This window comes from Sus scrofa, chromosome 6 (assembly GCF_054392235.1).
Source record: "Sus scrofa isolate SSC_HxYL_T2T_F1_AM1 chromosome 6, Sscrofa_HxYL_maternal_Yorkshire_Landrace_v2.0, whole genome shotgun sequence".
NCBI lineage: Eukaryota > Metazoa > Chordata > Mammalia > Artiodactyla > Suidae > Sus > Sus scrofa.
This window is the reverse complement of record NC_139388.1, coordinates 57063314-57084562: the sequence shown is the minus strand read 5'-3', so window position 1 is coordinate 57084562 and position 21249 is coordinate 57063314. Positions and strand designations below refer to the sequence as shown.

General features: G+C 49.7%; 1 protein-coding gene across 22 annotated transcripts in view; it reads right to left on the bottom strand.

Moving 5' to 3' along the window:
* Window positions 1-968: 968 nt before the first annotated feature.
* The window catches only part of SAE1 (SUMO1 activating enzyme subunit 1), a 68578-nt gene continuing 48297 nt past the window's right edge, over window positions 969-21249 (bottom strand). For 3 of the 22 annotated variants that reach the window (XM_003127243.5, XM_013998531.3, XM_084961262.1), the window contains 3 exons: window positions 11187-11331; window positions 5775-5844; window positions 969-1999 (listed from right to left, as the gene is read on the bottom strand). In XM_003127243.5, the coding sequence (XP_003127291.1) occupies window positions 1907-1999; window positions 5775-5844; window positions 11187-11331 (308 nt within the window). In that variant the 3' untranslated portion in view covers window positions 969-1906. Of the gene's footprint in view, window positions 2958-4802; window positions 6907-7182; window positions 11332-15870; window positions 16326-16764; window positions 16838-21249 lie in introns of those variants that run through there. The other 19 variants (XR_014806430.1, XR_014806437.1, XR_014806427.1 and 16 more) reach the window with 17 other exon arrangements.

The window sequence follows — 21249 nt, the reverse complement described above, 5'->3', positions numbered from 1 at the left end:
GGTCCAGAAAGAGGCCGCGCCAGAAGCGCAGCCCTAGCCTCAACTGAGGCAGGAGCAGAGGTGACCAGGAGGGCTGGAGAATTGAGTTCCTGCTCCCAGAAGACACCAGCTTTTTGTTTGTTTTCACTAACTACAGTAGTGCTGAAAAGGAACTGATTTATTCAAACTAGCCAGACAATTTAACCTCAAGGAGGAAGCCATGTGAGGGTGAGGAGCCTCCAGCTGCAGCATCAAGGCAAACCTGGTGCTCCAATGACAGCTGTGACCGGCCCAGCTCTGGGACTTGGGGCATGTTCCTTAAGTGTCACTTAACTTTTATGAGACCACTGCTCACTTTTACTCCCACTATTACAACTGCTGTCAATGAGTACAGCCACTACTTAACTGAATTATTCAATAGACAACTAGATCAGAAGCTTCTATGAACTCTAGAATTTGAGCAGTCTAACTCTTGCTGCATAACCCAGAAAAACGGTGGCAGGAGTGGTGACAGAGGGGATGATCTCTGTTGTGTTAATGTATCCAGGGGTACTTGGAATTGGGGGAGTTCCCGCCATGGCACAGTGGGTTAAGAATTGACTGCAGTAGCTGCTGAGGAGGTGCAGTTCTATCCCTGGCCTGACACAGTAGATTAAAGGATCTGATGTGGCCACATCTACAGCGTAGGTTGCATTTGCAGCTTGGATTCAACCCCTGGCCCAGGAACTTCCAAGTGCTATGGTACAGCCATTAAAACAAAAAACCCCCCAAAACCAAAAAACCCTAGCAATTTCGGAGTTCTCTTGCAGTGCAGCTGGTTAAGGATCTGCACCGTCACTGAAGGAACCTGGGTCTCTACTGTGGTGCGGGTTTGATCCCTGGTCTGGGGAACTTCCATATACTTGCAGGCACAGCCAAAAAAAAGGCAATTGGTAGGATCACTCCCTGTCAGAGAAAGACGTTTCTAACACGGAAGAAAAACAAACAAATTCTAAAGCAAATAACTTTATTTCTATCATTTCTTTTTAAAGAACCAAGGAAACATAGAAAATATAAAAAAACACAAACAGCTGCAATTCGGGGGAAGATGAAAGACACACACAGCCCTCACGTGCTGTGCCTCCAAAGCGTCCCTGCAGCGCCACGAAGGGCTCCTCCGTCCCAGCTAGATCCCAATGTTCCGAGTCCCAGGGGGGTGGGACCCAGGAATCTGCCTTTTTACAAGCTTTCCCACTAATATTCAATTGGCAAGGGCTCATTCTAATACCCAAGAGGACTTGGTAACATTTCTTCTCTTCCAAAAGCCTGGCTGGAACTCAACTAATCCTAAACTAAACCCCAAGAACAGCACACCAGATGCCACCTGTTGTTTTTCAGAGTTGAAAACTTTGGAGGAAATACATTCCACCTGCTATGGTTTTTCCTCTCTAAGGGCACCTGTCTGCATTTGGAACTGTGGTTCCACGAGTGTTTCATGGGTCCCGGGCCTTACTCCCCACCTGAAGTCATGCTCTTCTCTGTGCGATAGCAGGCGGGGACTAAGTCCACGAAGGTGGCAAGAGGCTCCAGTGCAACAAGGTGAGCTGGCTCCCGGCCAGCACCTCCAGCGATCCCTGGGGGGCTGGTGGGGCCAGGAGGACACCAGGACTGAGAGGCCTGAGAGGGGGCTTCCCGGTGCTGGCCACTCAGGCAAGCTGCAGGCCTGGGGCTGGCGGGGAGACAGCCAGGACCTAGGCCCCTTGTTTGGCAGCTGCTGGTGCTGAGAAGGGGCACATCTGCAGGACCTCCCTGCTCGCAGGACACGGTTCATACTGGTTCAAGGACCTCGATTTGCCCTGCTTGGAGATGCCTTGCCGGGGGACAGGGGACGGGGACCCCGTATGGGCGGGCTGCGAGTTGGCATCTTTGGGGCCGCCAAGTGTGGGGTTCACTTGGGGCCGAGGCACTCCACAATCCCACTCCCCTTCATGCCGTCAAAGAAGAAAAAGTTGTTGTGAGGAGGGTCCCTCTGAGACAGGGCCTGGGGAGAAAAACAACAGGGTTCAGCTCAAGTGCTTTAAAAGGGATAAAATGAAGAGGAGAGAATAAACCTCGAAATCCAGACCTTTCTAAAAGCAACAGTGGTTCCCAACAGAGGTTGATTTTGCTCCCCAGGGGCGATTCGGCTCTGTCTGGAAACATGGGATTGGAATGGTCCCTTACCAGCTGTGCGTCCTCAAGCAGATGGCTTAGCCTCTCTGACCTTTACTTTCCCCATGTAAAATGGAAATAACCGGTCTTATCCTAGGGATTACAAGAGATGCTGTACCTCAAATATCTAAAACAAGGCCCAACATGGCAATGCGCCGCTTGCAAACGGCTGTAATCATTATTTATGACTATTCCACTGAGAAAGGCAGTGATTCATTCCAACACGTCTCGGGGCGCAGTCTTCATCACCTGGGGGGATGCCCTCCGTAGGAGCCGAGCTGCCTGCCTCCACAGCTCAGGCCAGGCGGGGATCTGGAGGGCTGAGAGATGCTACTCAGCTATGGAGATGGAGATTATCTCGTGGGGTTAACAGAAGTTCACAGCACTCTCAGAGATGGAGTCAGAGGCCCTGAAATTACACGCTGAACCACATGTGTACTTGGAAAAGGTCCATAGGTGACAGTGAGTTTTCTTAGAGGTTGCAACCCAAGAAGGGTTCCCATTTCAAGAGGAGGACATGGGCGTTCCTGCTGTCACTCAGCAGTAACGGGTCTGACTAGCATCCCAGGAGGATGCGGGTTTGATCCCTGTCCTCGCTCAGTGGGTTAAGGATCTGCATGTAGGTCACAGACATGACTCAGATCTGGCGTTGCTGTGGCGTAGGTCACAGACGCGGCTCAGATCCGGCGTTGCTGTGGCTGTGGTGTAGGTCGCAGACGAGGCTCAGCTCTGATGTGGCTGTGGCTGTGGTGCAGGCTAGCAGCTGTAGCTCTGATTTGACCCCTAGCCTGGGAACCTCCATATGCCACGGGTTCAGTCCTAAAGAGACAAAAAGACAAAAAAAAAAAAAAAGAGGAGGACATCACCTATGCAACCTGCCAGGCAAGGTTTCGAGGTTCCAGGGAGCACCGTGCTGTCACTCACGAGGTTGGGAATGCACTCTAAACACCCGGAATCTCTCCTCCTTGACCTGGGCACCAAGCCCAATCCACTTCCTCACCCAAAAAATGTAGACAATATACCTATTCCAAGTGGTTATTCCAGAAATAACCGTCCTTCTGAGGAAAATGTTTTTAGCATCTACTTTGTGTCAAGTATTAAGGATTCTGAAGTCCCTGCCGGCCGGGGGCTTGGCTGAGACAGAGGTTTGCTTCTCTGGGCTCATATATAAAATGGGAAATAAACGGCACCTGTCCACTGGGGCTCCTGATGAGTATGAAATGTGATCAAGCCTGTAATGTGCCAGCCACATGGTAAATTCTCAATAAATGGGAGCTACTATTACTAAAGGCTGCCAGGGGCCCTTCCCTAATATCTGAGGACCACAAGCACTCAGCTGGTGGAAGGACCACAGGTAGAATTCCTAGACCCGAGACCCCAAGTTCCTGGAGATGATACAAAGCATTTTAATGGGGTGCCTGCACGGCTGCTGTCAGCATCGCCCCAGCACTGCAGGCAGGGAGACCAAGTAAAGACAGTGGGGAGAGAAGAGGGCGATTAAACCTAAGCAAGGAGACACGCCAGAGGCTGTGGAGAGACCACGTGGCATCTGGAATGACAGAAGGAAGGAGGGAAACACTGATGATTCCAAAGGAACAGGCTTGGGTCTCCCCCATCTCCCGAAGTTTCCTTGTTACGGGTAGTCAGATGGTCCCGCCAGGGAGAAGGGGCAGATCTGCACCCTCAGATGGCAGGACTTTACCGGAGCAGGAACGGTGCTAAGTAGGGGGGAGTGGCGGGGACAAGGCAGCAGGGCACGGGGTGAACATGGGCAAAGGTAAAGTGCTTCCCAAGCAGGATGGGGGTAGGAGGAGATTCCAAACACGCCCAGAACCAAGAATGCAGAGTGCTCTGGCGACCCGGATCCGGGATAAACAGAAACGAGATGCTGGGCGACAGCTGTGCCCGGCAGGCAGGAAGGAGGGGGCTGCACCAGAGGCTGTGACTGAGACGTGGAGAGGCCGCTGCCAACAATGGGGTCAAGGTGACCTACGCGACCCCCAATCTCCATCCCACGTGAGCACCTCAGGAAGCAGCTTCTCAATGGGATGTGTAGAGGAGGCCCAGGGTGCAGGGACAGTGGCCCCAGGCCCACGCAGACAGCACTGGACAGCAGTGGTGCTAGGGAGGGCACCGGAGGCCGGATGGCCAAGTGATGCACAGGTTCTGAAAGCAGACCGAGTGGGCTCAAGCCCTAGCCCCACTGCTTGTCTGCCTCCGTGCCTCCTTCATGCAACAAGGATCACAGCAGCTTCTATCTCTTGGGTGTTGTGAGGATAAAATGAGTCTATCCACGGTCTCCGGGGGGTAGGTACATAATGGGCTCTCAATAAATGTTACCTACTGTTGTCATCATTACAAGAGACAAAAAGAACGGTAATGTCCCCCCCACCCATTTATCCATCACTGCACTCTCTCCTGCCAGGTCTCCCTATAGGCAGCCTTAGGTTTAGGGAAAGGATTCTGTCCAGAGAGAATGAAATGAGAGAGAAAAAGAGCCTTAAGAAGACGGCAGGGGCACCACAGGATCAGCGGGTCTCTGCAGCACCAGGTTCGATCCCTGGCCCAGCACAGTGGCTTAAAGGCTTTGGCGTTACCGCAGCTTGGCTCGGATCTGATCCCTGATCCCTGGCCTGGGAACTCCATATGCCACAAGGAGAGACAAAAGAATAAGAAAAAAAAGGAAGAAGACGGTGGGATCATCAAGTTGAGTCAAGTGCTTCCAGAGCAAATTTACAGACAAAGCAATAAGAGCTGGTCTCTAAATCGTCCTAAGCTCGAACCTGACATGTAAACAGACAGGGGGAAATCATTTAAGCTGACATGACTCTGCTCCATCAAAGAAAAGGAAAAACCATGACTGCAAATCCACTAAAGCAGTCAAGAATTTGCAAAAGGCAAATTCAACATCTTTGAGCAAATATCAGGTCCCCCCAAAAAGGTAAAATCTATTTCAGGGTATGCTACAGTTTGGCAACCCAAATGTTCCAGAAAAGACTCCAAAGGCTGTGCTAATTACTGGTTGCATGACCTCGGATAAAACACTTCCCTTCTGAGGGGACAACACTACCCGGTATTGACTCCCCCTCTCCACACAAGCCCCGGACGTGCGCATTAGCAAGGGCACTCTGACGCCACGGTCATGGACCGAGAGAAACTGTATCAAGGAGAGGTGGAGCAGCAGAGGTTTTGGGGTCCCTTTTCTGGCCCTCAGTGTCTACCCCTTGAACGGGGACCATGACAGTGTCCACTTCATAGAGCTGTGAGAAGCAACTGAATACCTGGCAAATATTATAAGCACCAGATAACTAATCTGTAGAGTTAGGGGCTGGCAGACAGCACCTTCCAGGCACCTTGTCCGGCTCTGGGCTTAGCACAAAGCAAGCACTTGAAGGTCATTTGCTGAATGCCCAGCTGGATGGGCTGGAGAGAATAGGATGGGGTGGGAAAAGGAAGGAAGAGGATGGGGAGGGCAGGAAAAAAGGATGAGTGACGGCAGATAAGCCAGGCAGCTTGCTAAGACAGTCCTGGGTTCTCTCTGCTGGCACATCTACAAGGGGATGGTGCAGTGGGTCAATGGTCTTTGATTCCACAGTGACTTTTACCTTCACAATTTCCTGAGCCAGGATCCCTCCAACCACTGCACACACTGGGGCCATCTCAGAGAAGCAGTACCTGAAAGAGAAGACAAATGATACGGAGCCCCGAGGAGCAGGAAGGCTGGTGAGACATTTGGGAAAGGTCAGTAGTGGACTAGCCTGAATGAACACATCTCCTACCGGGAGGAGTCAATCCAGACAGCCACACCAATGCTGGCATCTAGGCGTGAAAATGAAATCTGATCCAGGAGGTTAGTAGGTGGCTGGGAAAGACCTCTGAACCTTGGCAAGCAAGAACTGTTTCACAACATTTTTTTTTAAGTTAAAGGAAAGACTATATTTGTGCATCCTAAATATATCAGATGTTTCAGTGCCCCAGTCACATTCTCGCAATTCTCTCCTTACCCACAATGGGCAGTGGGGTCTGTATGTTATTCCCAGACAAATGTCAGGAGCAGGCCTGTGTTAACATGCACGAGGCCTGGGAAAGTTAGGGCCTGAAATTACAGCACGGGAGTAGAAAAAAGCCTTCACTACCCACGTAGATACCAACCCTTCTAGGCCAGGATGGGGCATCCAGAGGACAAATTTTAGCTAATATTGCCACCTGCCCCTCCAAGTCACCCATCCTGGACAGCAAAACGCTTCCTTCCACCACCTCTCCTGAGGAAGCATGCCTCGCCAGTTCCCACCCCTGAACACAAAGATGGTTTTTAGGTGAGGAAACTGGGTGCAGGCAAGTTAAAGGGTAAGTTTCCCTATGGAACCTTACCTCCAGAAGACCGCCTCCAATCTTCTCAGTTTGCCACACATCCTTCTGGACTTTTTAGTTTATTTTTTATTTTTTTTTAAAAGAACTTTTGTTTATTTTGGAGGGGGGGACGCAAAAGTTCCCTGCCAGTGATCGAATCCATGGCATAGCAGTGACCCAAGTAGCTGCAGTGACAATGCTGGATCCTTAAGCTGCTGTGCCACCAAGAAAACTCCTAGACCTTTTTATTTTTTATTTTATTTTTTATTTTTTAAATTTTTTGCTTTTTAGGGCCGCACTTGAGGCATATGGAAGTTCCCAGGCTAGGGGTCAAATTGGAGCTATAGCTGCTGGCCTACACCACAACCACACCAGATCCCCAACCCACTGAGCAAGGCCAGGGATCGAACCCACATCCTCATGGATGCTAGCTGTGTTTGTTACTGCTGAGCCACAGTGGGAACTCCTAAACACACATAATTTAAAATCCAGTAGAGCAATTATGATTTGTGGTGTTCTAAAACCTCCTGATGGATAGTTAAGCTGTTCAACATTGAAATAACACATACTGCAATAGGTGTCCAAACAACTCCTTACAGCAAATTTCTAAATACAGAACTGCTGAGTCCTGATACATTCTCCCAAAATGCCCTCCGGAAAGGCTAGATCCATTTAACTGCCATCAACTGCGCTTGGGGGTGCCCATCTCCTCATACCCTGGCCAGGATGTTCATCCACAGAGGCAACGTCATCCCTCGTATCAAGGTCCATTAGAGAACTATAAAACACATAGAGGACTATACCAAAGAGAAACTAGCCACTCCTAATTCAACTACACAAAGATAATCAGATGCAGGAATATTTTTCCTAAAAAGAAAATTCACCTGGAGTTCGCGTCGTGGCTCAGTGGTTAACGAATCCGACTAGGAACCATAAGGTTGTGGGTTTGGTCCCTGCCCTTGCTCAGTGGGTTAACGATCCGGCGTTGCCGTGAGCTGTGGTGTAGGTTGCAGACGCGGCTCGGATCTGGCGTTGCTGTGGCTCTGGCGTAGGCTGGTGGCTACAGCTCCGATTCAACCCCTAGCCTGGGAACCTCCATATGCCGCGGGAGCGGCCCAAGAAATAGCAACAACAACGACAAAAAGACAAAAGACAAAAAAAAAAAAAAAAAAAAAGAAAACAAGGCAAGAATGTCTGCCATCACTACTTCTATTCAACACTGTACTGGAGGTTCTTGCCCAGGCACTTAAGAAAGGAAAAAGAAATAAGGGATACCCAGATTGGCAAGAAAGAAGTAATAATATATATTCACAGATGACATGATTTGGTATATAGAAAATACTAAGAAAACCACAGAACAATTATTTGAACTACTAAATTCAGCAAGGTTGCAGAATACAAGCTCAAGACACATACGGAGGAGTTCCCGTTGCGGAGCAGCGGAAACAAATCTGACTGGGAACCATGAGGTTGAGGGTTAGATCCCTGGCCTCGCTCAGTGGGTTAAGGATCTGGTGTTGCCATGAGCTGTGGTGTAGGTCACAAATGCGGCTCGGATTGCTGTGGCTATGCCTGGCAGCCGTAGCTCCAATTCGACCCCTAGCCTGGGACCCTCCATATGTCGTGGGTGTGGGCCTAAAAAAAAAAAAAAAAAAAAAAAAAGATACAAATGGAAAGATACACCCATGTTGATGAAGCAGAAGACTTAATACTGTTAAAGATGGCAATACCGGGAGTTCCCACTGTGGCTCAGCAGATTAAGACTCCAACCAGTATCAATAAGGATGCAGGTTCCATCCCTGGCCTTGCTCAGTGGGTTAAGGATTCAGCATAGCTATGAGCTGTGGTGTAGGTTGCAGATGCAGCTTGGATCCTGAGTTGCTGTGAAACAGACTGGCAGCTACAGCTCCGATTTGACCCCTAGCCTGGGAATTCCATATGCCACGGGTGCGGCCCTAAAAAGGGAGGGGGGGAAAAAAACAGATGGCAATACTTTCCAAATTAATCTATACAGGAGTTCCCGTCGTGGCGCAGTGGTTAATGAATCCGACTAGAAACTATGAGGTTGCAGGTTCGGTCCCTGCCCTTGCTCAGTGGGTTAAGGATCCGGCGTTGCCGTGAGCTGTGGTGTAGGCTGCAGACGTGGCTCGGATCCCACGTTGCTGTGGCTCTGGCATAGGCTGGTGGATACAGCTCCGATTTGACCCCTAGCTTGGGAACGTCCATATGCTGCAAGTGTAGCCCTTTAAAAAAAAAAAGAAGAAGAAGAATGGGTCATGGACCTATAGAGAAAAACTAAAACTATAAAACTCTTAAAAGAACATACATATAAAAACAGAGAAAAAAGATAAACTATATTCCATCAAAGTTAAAAAGTTGTACTTCAAAGGATACGATCAAGAAAGCAAAAAGGAGTTTCTGTCGTAGCTCAGCAGTAATGAACCCAGCTAGCATCCATGAAGTTGCGGGTTCGAGCCCTGGCCTTGCTTAGGGGGTTAAAGGGCTGGCGTTGTCGTGAGCTGTGGTGTAGACTGGCAGCTGTAGCTCCGATTTGACCCCTAGCTTGGGAACCTCCATGTGCTGCAGGTGTGGCCCTGAAAAAAAGAGAAAAAACATGAGTAAAGACACATAGAGAAGTCTGTGAGGCGAAACCCCAAACTGTCAGCAGTGGCTGCTTCTCACTGGGAGGACCATGGATGATCCTTTTCTTCTCTTTTATGCTTCGTGGCAACGGGCATTGGTTACTTTCATAGTCAGAAGAGCAATAAAGCGCTCTGGAAAGACTATAAATAACGTAACACGAAGGACAGGGCAAGCAGAGCGCGGACAGATGAGGGAAACGGAGATTTGGGCACGGCTTTCCCTACTCAAGTGAGCGCGCCTTGCTGGGAGCTGGCTGGTAGCAGGCAATTTGTGAGGGAGCTCAGCTGCCAGACGGCAGCCCGTTTCCCTGCCGCATCCTCTCCCATCTCAGGCCTTACCCCCACCAGCCACAGGCAGCCCTGGAGAGGCTATCAGACACTTCTTACTTAAAGGGCTAGTCCGGCTGTTAGCAGTTAGACTATGGCTTTCTACTTTTGGGAAGCGGCGCCTCCATCACTGGCTGGCGATGCAGATGCAGACCGTTCATCACGCTAAATGCTCAAATTAGTCATCCAGCTGTGAGCTCACGGCCCAACACTCAGCACTGGGTGTACTTGGTGGCACAGCCCAGCAGGGTCTGCTGAAACCAGAGTGCTGCAGGAGCCTGCCCCCTTCCTGCTGTGAAGCCCAGAGTGGACACCACTGGGTTCTCACATGCTGTCCCCTCCTCCACCTGCCTTAGCCTGAGACAGGGACCCTGGCCCAGTCTGCAGTGTCAGCCCCTGACCTCCTGGTGCCAACTTACAAAAGCACCTTGTAGACAGCTGCCTCTTTTTGCTGAGGGCTTGGCAGGTGGTTCAAAGCCCGCCACTGGTCTTAAACTGGGTGAGGTTTGCTAGTGTCTAAGCGAGGTTCCCAGCCACGAGTAAAGAAAGGACTAGACAAAGAAGGGACTCTGATGCACCTTATCCCTAAAAAGGAACCAAGGCGGTGTGCTCTTACCAGAGGTGAGCACTGTCGAGAGATCTTGGGTGGCTATTTACTAAAACCTCAGACAAGTGACTGTATTTTTCTGAGCCTTAGTTTCTTCATTTAGCTCACAGAAAATAATTAATAAACACTTAGAAGCTTGTTATAACTGTTTGATGTGGCTGTGCTGGTACAGCAAAGAATGGCTTCAAGACGCCGTAGTATCGTTATTAGCTAGGTCACCTCACACTAGCCACTTCACTTCTCTGAGCTCTATCCTAACTTTCCCTCACCTAAAAAATGGGCTGTTGTCAAGAGAGAGCAGATACATGCAGCAACTACCCTGACGCCTGGTATTCTAAGAGCTGCCTGATAAATGAGAGCCGCCATCACTGCTGCAACAAGCTGGGGGCATGGAAAAGCAGTGTAGGGAGCCCCCAGAGACACTGCGAATGAGAGTGAGCAGATGATCTGGGACTGCCCGGAAGGGGTTCCACCCCAGTTGCCCTTTGGACCTTTCCCATCTACTCCTCAACCGGACAGTACAAGAGCGCAAGACTGATCATCCATGGGGCAAGCCTCCCGGGGCTGCTAAGTCACCAGTGGAGGCCAGTGGGGCAACATCTACCAAACCATGAACCACATTCTTCTGACCCGCCACCCCCTCCCAGTAGTTTACCCTGCAGTTACACCTGCACACGTACAAATGACACACAGACGAGGTCAGAAACCACTGCACACTTACATGACAACAAAAGCCTGGCCACGACGGACTGACTGGTTCAACCAACTACTGCTCCCATTCGAATACCACAGAGCCGCAGTACGAGGGCGGAAACTGTATGGATCTGGAAGCATCCCCAGAAGATAACGTGAAGTGAAAAGAGGTGTAGCACAGTGTATGCAGACATTACAGACAGAACCTGCACTTCTACTTTTCATATCCTGTTGTTGTACTGACAGAGGGGCAGAGGTCACAGGAGGTGACAGAACGTGGCAAAGGAGGCTCTCCTCAGGGCTTTTGGTCCTAATAAAGCTTCTCTCCAAATAAAGGCAAATATTGCAAACAGACGTTTACTGACCCGGGCTAAACGGTGAGAAATACGGAGACCAACCTGACAAAGTCCTCGGGAAGCAGGTCAGGATTAACACCCAGGGAGTCGAGCACATCATTCCGAATCTGGAGCAACAACTCAGAGTCTTCCCCAAAGGTGTCAGAACTTGGATCTCTTCCTTTATCTGTGCGGAACTTCAGAAGCACTGGGAAAGGAAAAAAGGAGGTTAAAAAGCAAATCTTTTCATGATAAATAAATGCTGATAGATGTTGATAATTAAGACTTTTTAAAAATTCTACAGGAAGTAGTACAATTATTAAAATGTGGGCTACGAGTTCCTTTCATGGCTCAGCGGTTAATGAACCCAACTAGGATCCATGAGATTGGGGGTTCAATCCCTGGCCTCACTCAGTGGCTGGGGATCTGGTGTTGCCGTGAGCTGTGGTGTAGGTCACACATCCGGCTTGGATCTGGTGATGCTGTGACTGTGGAATAGGTGGTCAGCTGTGGCTCCGATTCCACCCCTAGCCTGGGAGCTTCCATGTGCCGTGGGTGCGGCCCTAAAAAGAAAAAAAAAAGCAGGCTGGGAGTTCCTGCTGTGGTGCAATGAGTTAAGACTCTGACTGCAGTGGCTCGGGTCGCTGTGGAGGTATAGTTTCCATCTCTGGCCCAAAGGAGTGGGCTAAAGGATCCAGTGCTGTCACACCTGTGGGACAGGTTGCAGTTGCGGCGTCAGTTCAATCCCTAGCCCAGGGACATCCATATGTCAAGGGTGTGGCCACAAAAAAACCCAAATGTACGCCAAGTGAAAAACACGCTTTTCATTTATTTTTATTACTTTTTTTGTTTTTTGTCTTTTCTAGGGCCGCTCCCGCATATGGAAGTTCCCAGGCTGGGGGTCTGTCCAACAGCACAGCCACAGCAATGCCAGATCTGAGCCGCATCTGCGACCTACACCACAGCTCACAGCAATGCTGGATCCTTAACCCGCTGAGCGAGGCCAGGGATTGAACCCGCAACCTCATGGTTCCTAGTTGGATTCGTTAACCACTGAGCCACAACGGGAACTCCACCTTTTTCATTTATTGACCAAAGAGTCAGAGAGGTCATCGTATAATTACCAAAATGACTAAAATGACCATGTTGAGTGCCATGACAGTACAATGGAGGATCGGACATTCTCTATAGGGTGCTGTCGGGTAAAGAGAGCTTGCCTGAGGAAGCAGCATGGAGGAAGCAGCACGAGCGAAGCATGTGTGGGTTGGGGAAGAAGGGTGAGGGAGCGGCCAGCACAGGGAAAAGGCCCTACTGTGACCCAGCAGAGAGGTCAGGAGAAGGAGGCATGCATTCTAGGCATCAGTTCAAAGGCTGGACTGCTTCAGCCAGAAAGGCCAGCCAAGTGCTCAGATTCATCAGACCGGCGCATCAGCACAGACACAGCCTCCCTCACTCAGTACAACCATTATGTCAACCTCAGAAACGGATGTGTCATGTTGGATGTGAACCAGAGGACAGGTTCAGATGATGGCAGCACATAAGAGCTCCTGTGTAAGGAGACCCTAACAAGGCTCCGTTTCAGCCTGAACAAAAAGACAGGCAGGAACATAAGATCAATTAAAACACAAGCACCTTCCACTGCCCACGACACCCTGTCCCAGTGTGCACTGCAGACTGGGTGGGTGGCATTCCTGATCCACACATGCTCCCCAGGGCAGGCAGCCAGCCCAACCGCCAGGAGCCTGTCTCTAGGGCATGACTCCTCCCACATTACAAGATGCTTTCAGGGCAGAGGCAGAGCTGTGGAGACCCCGGGTGACCTGGGAGAGCCCCTCATACTCTAGTTTAAAGTGCTTCCATTTACGTTTCATCACAATTTGCTGACTAAAAAGGTGAACGTATCCAGGAAGTGACACTCCCTCAGTACGAGGGCCTCGTCCTTAAAAACTGAGGTGGATTAAAAACCCAGGCCAGGAGTTCCCATTAGGGCTCAGTGGTTAACGAACCCAACTAGCATCCATGAGGTCGTGGGTTTGATCCATGGCCTCGCTCAGTGGGTTAAGGATCCAGCATTGCTGTGGCTGTGGTGTAGGCCGGCAGCTACAGCTCTGATTTGACCCCTAGCCTGGGAACCTCCATATGCCCCAGGTGTGGCCCAAAAAGACAAAACAAAAAACACCTCAGGCCATTGGTTTGAGGCTCTTAAAAATGCAAGTATTTGGAACTCACTCCAGGCTAATGAGTCATTGTCCTGCTCTTTCTTAAGACTCACAAATCATTTTGGTGATGAGCAGCCTAGGTTGAGAAGCACTCTCCCAGAAGCAGCACCAACTCATTCATGTGCCAGCGTGAGCGAGCACGCAGTGTGTGCCCCGCTGACCTAGGGGCTAAAGGTCTGGTGGTGAGCAAGGGAGTCCTGGTCTCTGCAGTCTGAGGGCAATGGGGGCTGGGGGGTGGGGGACAGGGAATTTAGGAGCCGTGCCGGATGGCTCCACTGAAGCCGGCAAGAAGTTCAAAAGTAGGTTATACAGTGCTTCAAGAAGATCCCGAACCGTGGAGGCCCAGGTATCAGGGTTCATGGAGGCTGTGGCCAAGCAGCTTCTGGGCCACGCTTTTCTCAGTGCCAGTGTTGGAGGAAGACCCTGGTCTGCATTTCTCTGGCGATTTTCCTACGCCCAGGGCTTTGCATGTCAGAGAGGTTTTGTTTGTTTTTATTTTATTTTTTTTCATTTTTGGCTGCCCCGCGGCACATAGAGCTCCTGGGCCAGGGATCAGATCTGAGCTGCGGTCTTGACCTAAGCCGCAGCTGCGGCAACACTGGATTCTTAACCCACTGTGCTGGGCTAGGGATTGAACCTGTGTCCCACCGCTCCCAAGATGCCACCAATTCCGTTGTGCCACAGCAGGAACTCCTGTTTGTTTTGAAAGGTTTCGGAATATTTATGTTGAATACTGTTTGCTTTCTGGGAATGTTACTCTCCTCTCTTTCTCAAGAACACAGCTTCCACCACCTTCAATTCTACCTGGCCACTTGGCAGCCAACTCAAAGCCGATGACGATTTGGATACTGGCTACCACAGGTCTGCCATCACCTAAGCGTTAACGTCTAGCTTTGCAGGTATATGGCTGGGGTTCCAATGTGGAGAAAACCAATGGAATCAAGTCAGCGTTTGGGGCAGGGCGGAGAACAGACTGCAGAAGCAGTGGCAGGTAACTGCTGTCTGGATCAAGCCTCTTTTGCAACAATGTCCTGTGAAGACACAGGAACCTGGAAATCTGTTAATCTAGCCCAAAGAGGATACTCCGAGGGGACGGAATCCCATGTCAGCCCAATTCCTGTCAGTCACTCCTGGGAAGAAAGGACAGCAGACCCAGAATGTCTATCAGGGTCGCCAGAGCAGATGACAGAGGCAGTGCCAAGAACAGGCTTCTTGGCCTCGCACAATCCAAGGCCCAGAGGCAACCCACGCGGAAAGTGAATGAAGCTGCCTGCTTTCCAGACATCAGGGTGGGGACAGCAGCAGGGGACCCGCCCTGGCTGCCTCCTGTGTGAACCTCTTATTTCTGTGTCACTGGGACAGAGGTACCAACTGTCACAAGGGTCAGAGAGGAGAGGATCATTTTTTCAGCCCTCACCACAAAACGTTTCATCTTCTGGTTACGAAACACAGGTCTTGGAGCAAACTCAAACTACTATAATAATTGCAAAACATACAGTGCCTGCTCTGTACCAGGCACCATCCAAAACATTTTACACTCGCAATACCCCAGTGAGGCAGGTAGGTCCTAATACTCTTCCTGCTTCACAGGTGAAGAAGCTGAAGTTCAGAGATTAAGGGGCTTGTTCAGGGGAACTGCCAAAGAGCAGAGGTGCAGAAATGCAGCCTGTGCTTCTTAACCCTAACTGGATCCAGGAGAAATGGCAGGACCATTGGGAATGCAGCCCAAGGATTCCAAGTGGTCTGGCTCTTTGCATCCCCCGCCCCCGGACTCCCTCCCACAGACCACATTTTTGTGAGATGCCCTGTCCAGATGGGCCCTGCCCGTTCTTAACTGGTTCATTAATTTTGTTACTAGTTCGGTGGGTGAGAAGTAGAGGCAGAGGCCATACGAAACCCTGCCCATCAATCTCCAGAGGGTAAGACTAGTCTTATCTCAGAAAGAAATAAGATGGCATGAAGAGGAGGAGCAAAGGCAGCCAGCAGCTGGCCCCACTGTTCCTCTGGGCCCTTTGCCTATTCCTGGTGCAGGCCGCCTGGACATGGGCCGGCAGCCTGGCACCATCCAGATACTTCGCTGACCACATCTGAGGTCTGCTCAAGGCCTCCGGGAAGGGGGCCAGTCATTCCGGCCACTTATTTGTAGCAAAGCAAACAGAGGCCGTATTTTTCACTCTTTTTCTAATGTCAGCACTCCAGTAGTAGGGGTGGAGGTGGCGGGTGGAAGAAGCCCAATGTTCTAGACAGGCAGCAGCCTCAGAATTGACCCTAGACCCTGAGAAGTACTTGCTTATTAAATTCTCCCCTTTGTTCTGCCGTCCGCCCTCCCAAATAGCCAGACACACACACACACACACACACACACACGTTGACTCTGCATTTCTGAAGAGCACCTCCCTACTCGTTTCCAGATTATGAAACTATTCCATTAAGATCCAATGTTGTCAGGGACAGAGAACTGCCCTGCCAAAGGATGACTCACTGAAAACGTATCAAAGCACTGCACAAAATAAGAGTTCTAAACTCGATTAACTTCATCTGACCCTTTTAATTAACTCAGGCTGCTGAGGTCCAGGAGGATGACATTCACTGCTACAGAGGATAGGATGGGGTCTCTGCTCAAGCTCAGGACTTGCCTATGTAATGGAAAAGACAAACTCTGAAAAGGAGAAACCAGGCACCTTTTCATGAATGAGCAGAAAAATCTTGTACATGCGAATAAACTATTACTTTTGCAAAAAGAAATTCAAATTTAATGAGTCAGAATATCAGATAAGGAGTTCCCGTCGTGGCGCAGTGGTTAACGAATCCGACTAGGAACCATGAGGTTGCGGGTTCGATCCCTGGTTTTGCTCAGTGGGTTAGGGATCTGGTGTTGCCGTGAGCTGTGGTGTAGGTTGCAGACGCGGCTCGGATCCCGCGTTGCTGTGGCTCTGGCGTAGGCTGGTGGCTACAGCTCCGATTCAACCCCTAGCCTGGGAACCTCCACATGCCGCGGGAGCGGCCCAAGAAATAGCAACAACAACAACAACAACAAAAAAAAGACAAAAGACAAAAGACAAAAAAAAAAAAAAAAAAAAAAAAGAATATCAGATTAGTGTTATAGCAGGAATTTGGGATGCAATATTATTGATCGCTCTATTTCTTTGTAAAAATTTCCTGTTGCATTTAAATAGCATGATTATATTTAGCATAATCACTAAGGCTAGCCAAAAACTCCAGTATTTTTGTAGGAAAAAAAGATGTCAATGTTGCAAACTAGCTCCAACCAAACTGCTGTTCCCCAAAACAGTTCAACTGAAGAAAAAAAGCCAAATTTTATATAAATTGTCTGACTCATGCCTAAAGCTGTTCTGTGCCAGACACCCTTGCCCCCATCTCTCTGGTGCTCCCCAACCAACCACAGCCCCATTGTTCCCAACCTGGATCACTGAGTGGAGGCTCATCACCTCTGGGAATGGCCTGGAAATCACTTCCACTCCAGCGTTACACAACCTTCCAAGATAACAAAAAACATAGTTACCCTCTTAGCCAGTAGCCTATCTTCTAATTCTTCTTCTTCTTCTTTTTTTTTTTTTGGTCTTCTTGTCTTTTCTAGGGCTGCACCTGCAGTATATGGAGGTTCCCAGGCGAGGGGTCAAATTGGAGCCTACACCAGAGCCACAGCAACACGGGATCCGAGCTACATCTGAGACCTACACCACAGCTCACGGCAACACGAGATCCTTAACCCACTCAGTGAGGCCAGGGATCAAACCCTCAACCTCATGGTTCCTAGTCAGATTCGATAACCACTGAGCCACGATGGGAGCTCCGGCCCATAGCCTACCTTCTAAGGCAAGATGCTAGGTCTCACATTTAGTCAACTATTCATTCAATCACTATTTACAGAGTACCCATGCTGCACTGGGGGTGGTGGGGATGAGGGGGAGCAAAATGCCTGCTCCACCTCTCAGAGCATTTCACAAGAGTGACGGACAAAAACTACTCAAGAACTAGAAGAGGGAGTTCTCTGATGGCCTAGCGGGTTGAGGCTCCTGAGGCTCCTGCGTTCTCACCGCTGTGGCTCTGGTTGCTGCTGTGTGGCGTAGGTTCAATCCCTGGCCCAGGAATTCCCACATACTGCCTGTGTGGCAAAAAAGGAAAAAAAAATACAAAAAAAAAAAAAAAAAACAAGAGAGAACCTGAAAAAAAAGTTGCAAATCTCAAAAAAAAAAAAACAAAAAAACAAAAAAACTAGAAGAGGAGCTCTGAGAGAGCATGATGGGGTGGGAAAGGGATGGTCTCAGCAAAAGCCAGCACCCCCACCCTCACCCAGGGGAGACCGCCTCTTCTTCACGGCCCCCCCAGCCCCAAACATGGATGATGCCATGCTCACGTGCCTTCTTTTTTTTTTTTTGTCTCTTTGCTATTTCGTGGGCCACTTTCGGGGCATATGGAGGTTCCCAGGCTAGGGGTCGAATCGGAGCTATAGCTGCCAGCCTACGTCAGAGCCAGAGCAATGTGGGATCCAAGCCGAGTCTGCGACCTACACCACAGCTCACGGCAACACCAGATCCTTAACCCACTGAGCAAAACCAGGGATCGAACCCGCAACCTCATCGTTCCTAGTCGGATTCGTTAACCACTGCGCCACGACGGGAACTCCCCACGTGCCTTCTTTCTGCAAAGCCCTTCCTAGGCCTGGGGAGCTCTGGAATAGGCGGGCAGTGGCGTGCAGCAATGAGGAGCACAGCTCTGGAGCCAGACTGCCTGGGCTGGATCCCTTCTTTTCCTACTTTCTGAGACCTTGCATGGTGATACAGCCCCTGAGCCTCCTCTGTGAAATGGGAATCTTTAAGAGCACCTGCCTTCCAGGGTTGAAGGATTAAGGGAACTCATTCACCTAAGGCACCAAGGTTGGAGCAAGGTGAGCACCAGGTAAACGGTGCTATTCCGGGACAGTGGCTGCTCATCCTCGACCTCCATAACCGCAGCCCACATGCCTGAGCGGAGCTGAGGTACTTGTTGGGGCCGGGATTCCTCACTCGCCTCCTCGGCAAGCGGTGGGAAGTGCAGCGCCTGGGCTCTGACCTGTACTGATGCCCTCCGCACCTGGCTCTTCCCCTTCTCGGTCTTCATCTCGATTTGCAGTTTTACAGTCATCTTTGGAAATTCACTTGCACAAGGACTGACTTGTTTCCTCCACAAACTTCAGTGCACGGTGGGGCAGAGACCCACTGTTTTTTCACTTCTCTCTACTTCATGCCTACTACAGGGCTGGCCCCATAGTAGGCACTGAGAAAATACCTGTTCTGTGGGAAGCTTCAGTGTTTGGAGAAGGAAGGAAAAGTTACACATGAGGGGAGGAGGCTCACAACAAAGTGACATGAGGTCTGCACAGCTCCTAACCAAGCCTGCTCTTTACTAATCAAACGGAAAGGAGTTCTCAAGATACCCAGGATGGATCTGTTTCTTATCAAGTGTTTACAAACAGGCCATGGAATGTCCATCAAGAAACAAAAAAGAAGGAGTTCCCTGGTGGCCTAGTAGGTTAAGGATCTGGCATTGTCACTGCTGTGGATAGGATCACTGCTGTGGCATGGATTCCATCCCTGGCTCTGGAACTCCCACAAGCCGCAAGCACGGCCACCCAAAAAAAGAAAAGAAAAAGAAACAAAAAAAAGATACACAGTGGGCCCCATCTGCCCTCAAGAAGGAAACAAGATAGAAGGCTGGCTTTCAAGGCCACAGCCAAGGACTGAAGGTACAGAATGGCTGGCCCATGGGTGTGAAGTTCAAAGGCAGGACAAAGCTGGACTGGGGAAGGCAGGAGCGTTTCCAGGAAGCCACCATAAGTTCTGCTGGCTCTCAGCCTCTCACCTTTCGAGGCTTCTGGTCATCTGCTCAGCTCCGCTTCACACCACTTCCCCTCCACTGACCTCACTTTTACTTTTCCTCTTTAACCCAGAAACTTAAAAGGAGGCGTGTGCATATATTCATTCATTCATTCATTTTTTTCATCCAGGAACACTCCCCAAGCACCCTGTGCTGGGGACTCAGCAGTAATGCAGACAGCCCCGGGCCCTGCCCTGGAAGGCAGAGCTCACAATCCACCCAGGGCACACTCAGAAGCCCCGTCGGTCACCACAGCCACACAGAACTTTGATCTCTTTCTCCAGACAACTTTACCTCCAGAGTGGCCTCCCCTGAGGACTTTTTCTGAAATGCTCCTCCTTCTTTTTTTTTTTTATTTTTTTTTTTGTCTTTTGTCTTTTTAGGGCCATTCCCATGGCATATGGAGGCTCCCAGGCTAGGGGTCTAATACGAGCTGTTTCCGCCGGCCTACGCCAGAGCCACAGCAACGCCAGACCTGAGCCACATCTGTGACCTACGCCATAGCTCACAGCAACGCTGGATCCCAACCCACTGAGGCCAGGGATCGAACCCGCAACCTCATGGTTCCTAGTTGGATTCGGTTCTGCTGTGCCATGACGGGAACTCCTGAAACGCACCTTCTGAGTGCCACGTCCTGGCCATCCTTTCACCTCTCCAATGAAACCGAGTCTCTGACCTCATCACATATTGGTGCAAAACAGAGAAAGCAAGTTGTCTCCTGCTATTTATATCTTACTCTCTTCTGAAAAGAAACTGAGGCAGCTGGATGAAAGTTGTTGATGGGAGAAAACAGAGTACTACTTCTCAGAAATGACCCGAAAATCAGATGCCATTTTTGCCTAGCAAATGAAAGCCCAAGATTACTCAACCTGAGCAAGACGCAGAAGGCCAGGCTCTGTCACCCAGAGCTAGTAGGAGTGAATGCTCAGTAAACCATGCGAAGATGTGGTAGTGAGGAGCGTTACAAAAGGTCATGCCCCTTGGCCACTGATTAATTATGTATAAATGGTCGTTGCCATGTTACTCATGAAACAGAAGACCTAGAAATAATCTCACTTCCAATAATAGGATGACTACATAAAATAGGATGTATTGACAAAATGAAATATTATTCAGCTATTAGAGTTATGTTTAAACAGTTTTCAGTCACTTTAAAAAAAAAAAAAAGTAACACTGGGAGTTCCCGTTGTGGCACAGTGAGTGGTTAATGAATCTGACTAGGAACCATGAGGTTGCGGGTTCGATCCCTGGCCTTGCTCAGTGGGTTAAGGATCCAGCGTTGCTGTGGCTGTGGTGTAGGCCGGAAGCTACAGCACCGATTAGACCCCTAGCCTGGGAACCTCCATATGCCCTAGGTTCGGCCCTAGAAAAAGGCAAAAAGACAAAAATAAATAAATAAATAAATAACACTTAGGTTTCAAAAGGGGGGGCAGGAGTTCCCATTGTGGCTCAGCGGTAACAAACCCAGCTAACATCCATGAGGACGCAGGTTCCATCCCTGGCCTCGCTCAGGGGGTTAAGGATCCGGCATTGCCTTGAGCTGTGGTATAGGTCGCAAATGTGACTCGGATCCCGTGTTGCTGTGGCTATGGCTGGCAGCTGTAGCTCCAAGTCAACCCCTAGCCCAGGAACTTCCATATGCTGTGGGTGCGGCCCTAAGAAGACAAAAAAAAAAAAAAAAAAAAAAAAAAAAGGAAAAAGGGGGGGCATATAATAGCCTATATTCAGAATGAACTCCGCCATGTAAAAATAAAATAGAATGAGGTAGGTACAATGGTTACCCTCCTCATTTTAGAGGTGGGAAACTGAGGCATAAGATCACTAAGGACTCCACAGTCATCACACTTCTGACCCCTAAGTTATTCTGCCTCCTTGGAAACAGACAGAAGATAGAAGGCAGGCTAGTCTAAAAAAAAAAGAGAAAAAGCAAAAGGGAAATCACTTCAGATGAACTCAGCTCCCCACCCCAGAGTCCGCCAGTTTAGAATAATGCAAACCACCCACTCAGACTCTAGTCTGGCCAAATATTC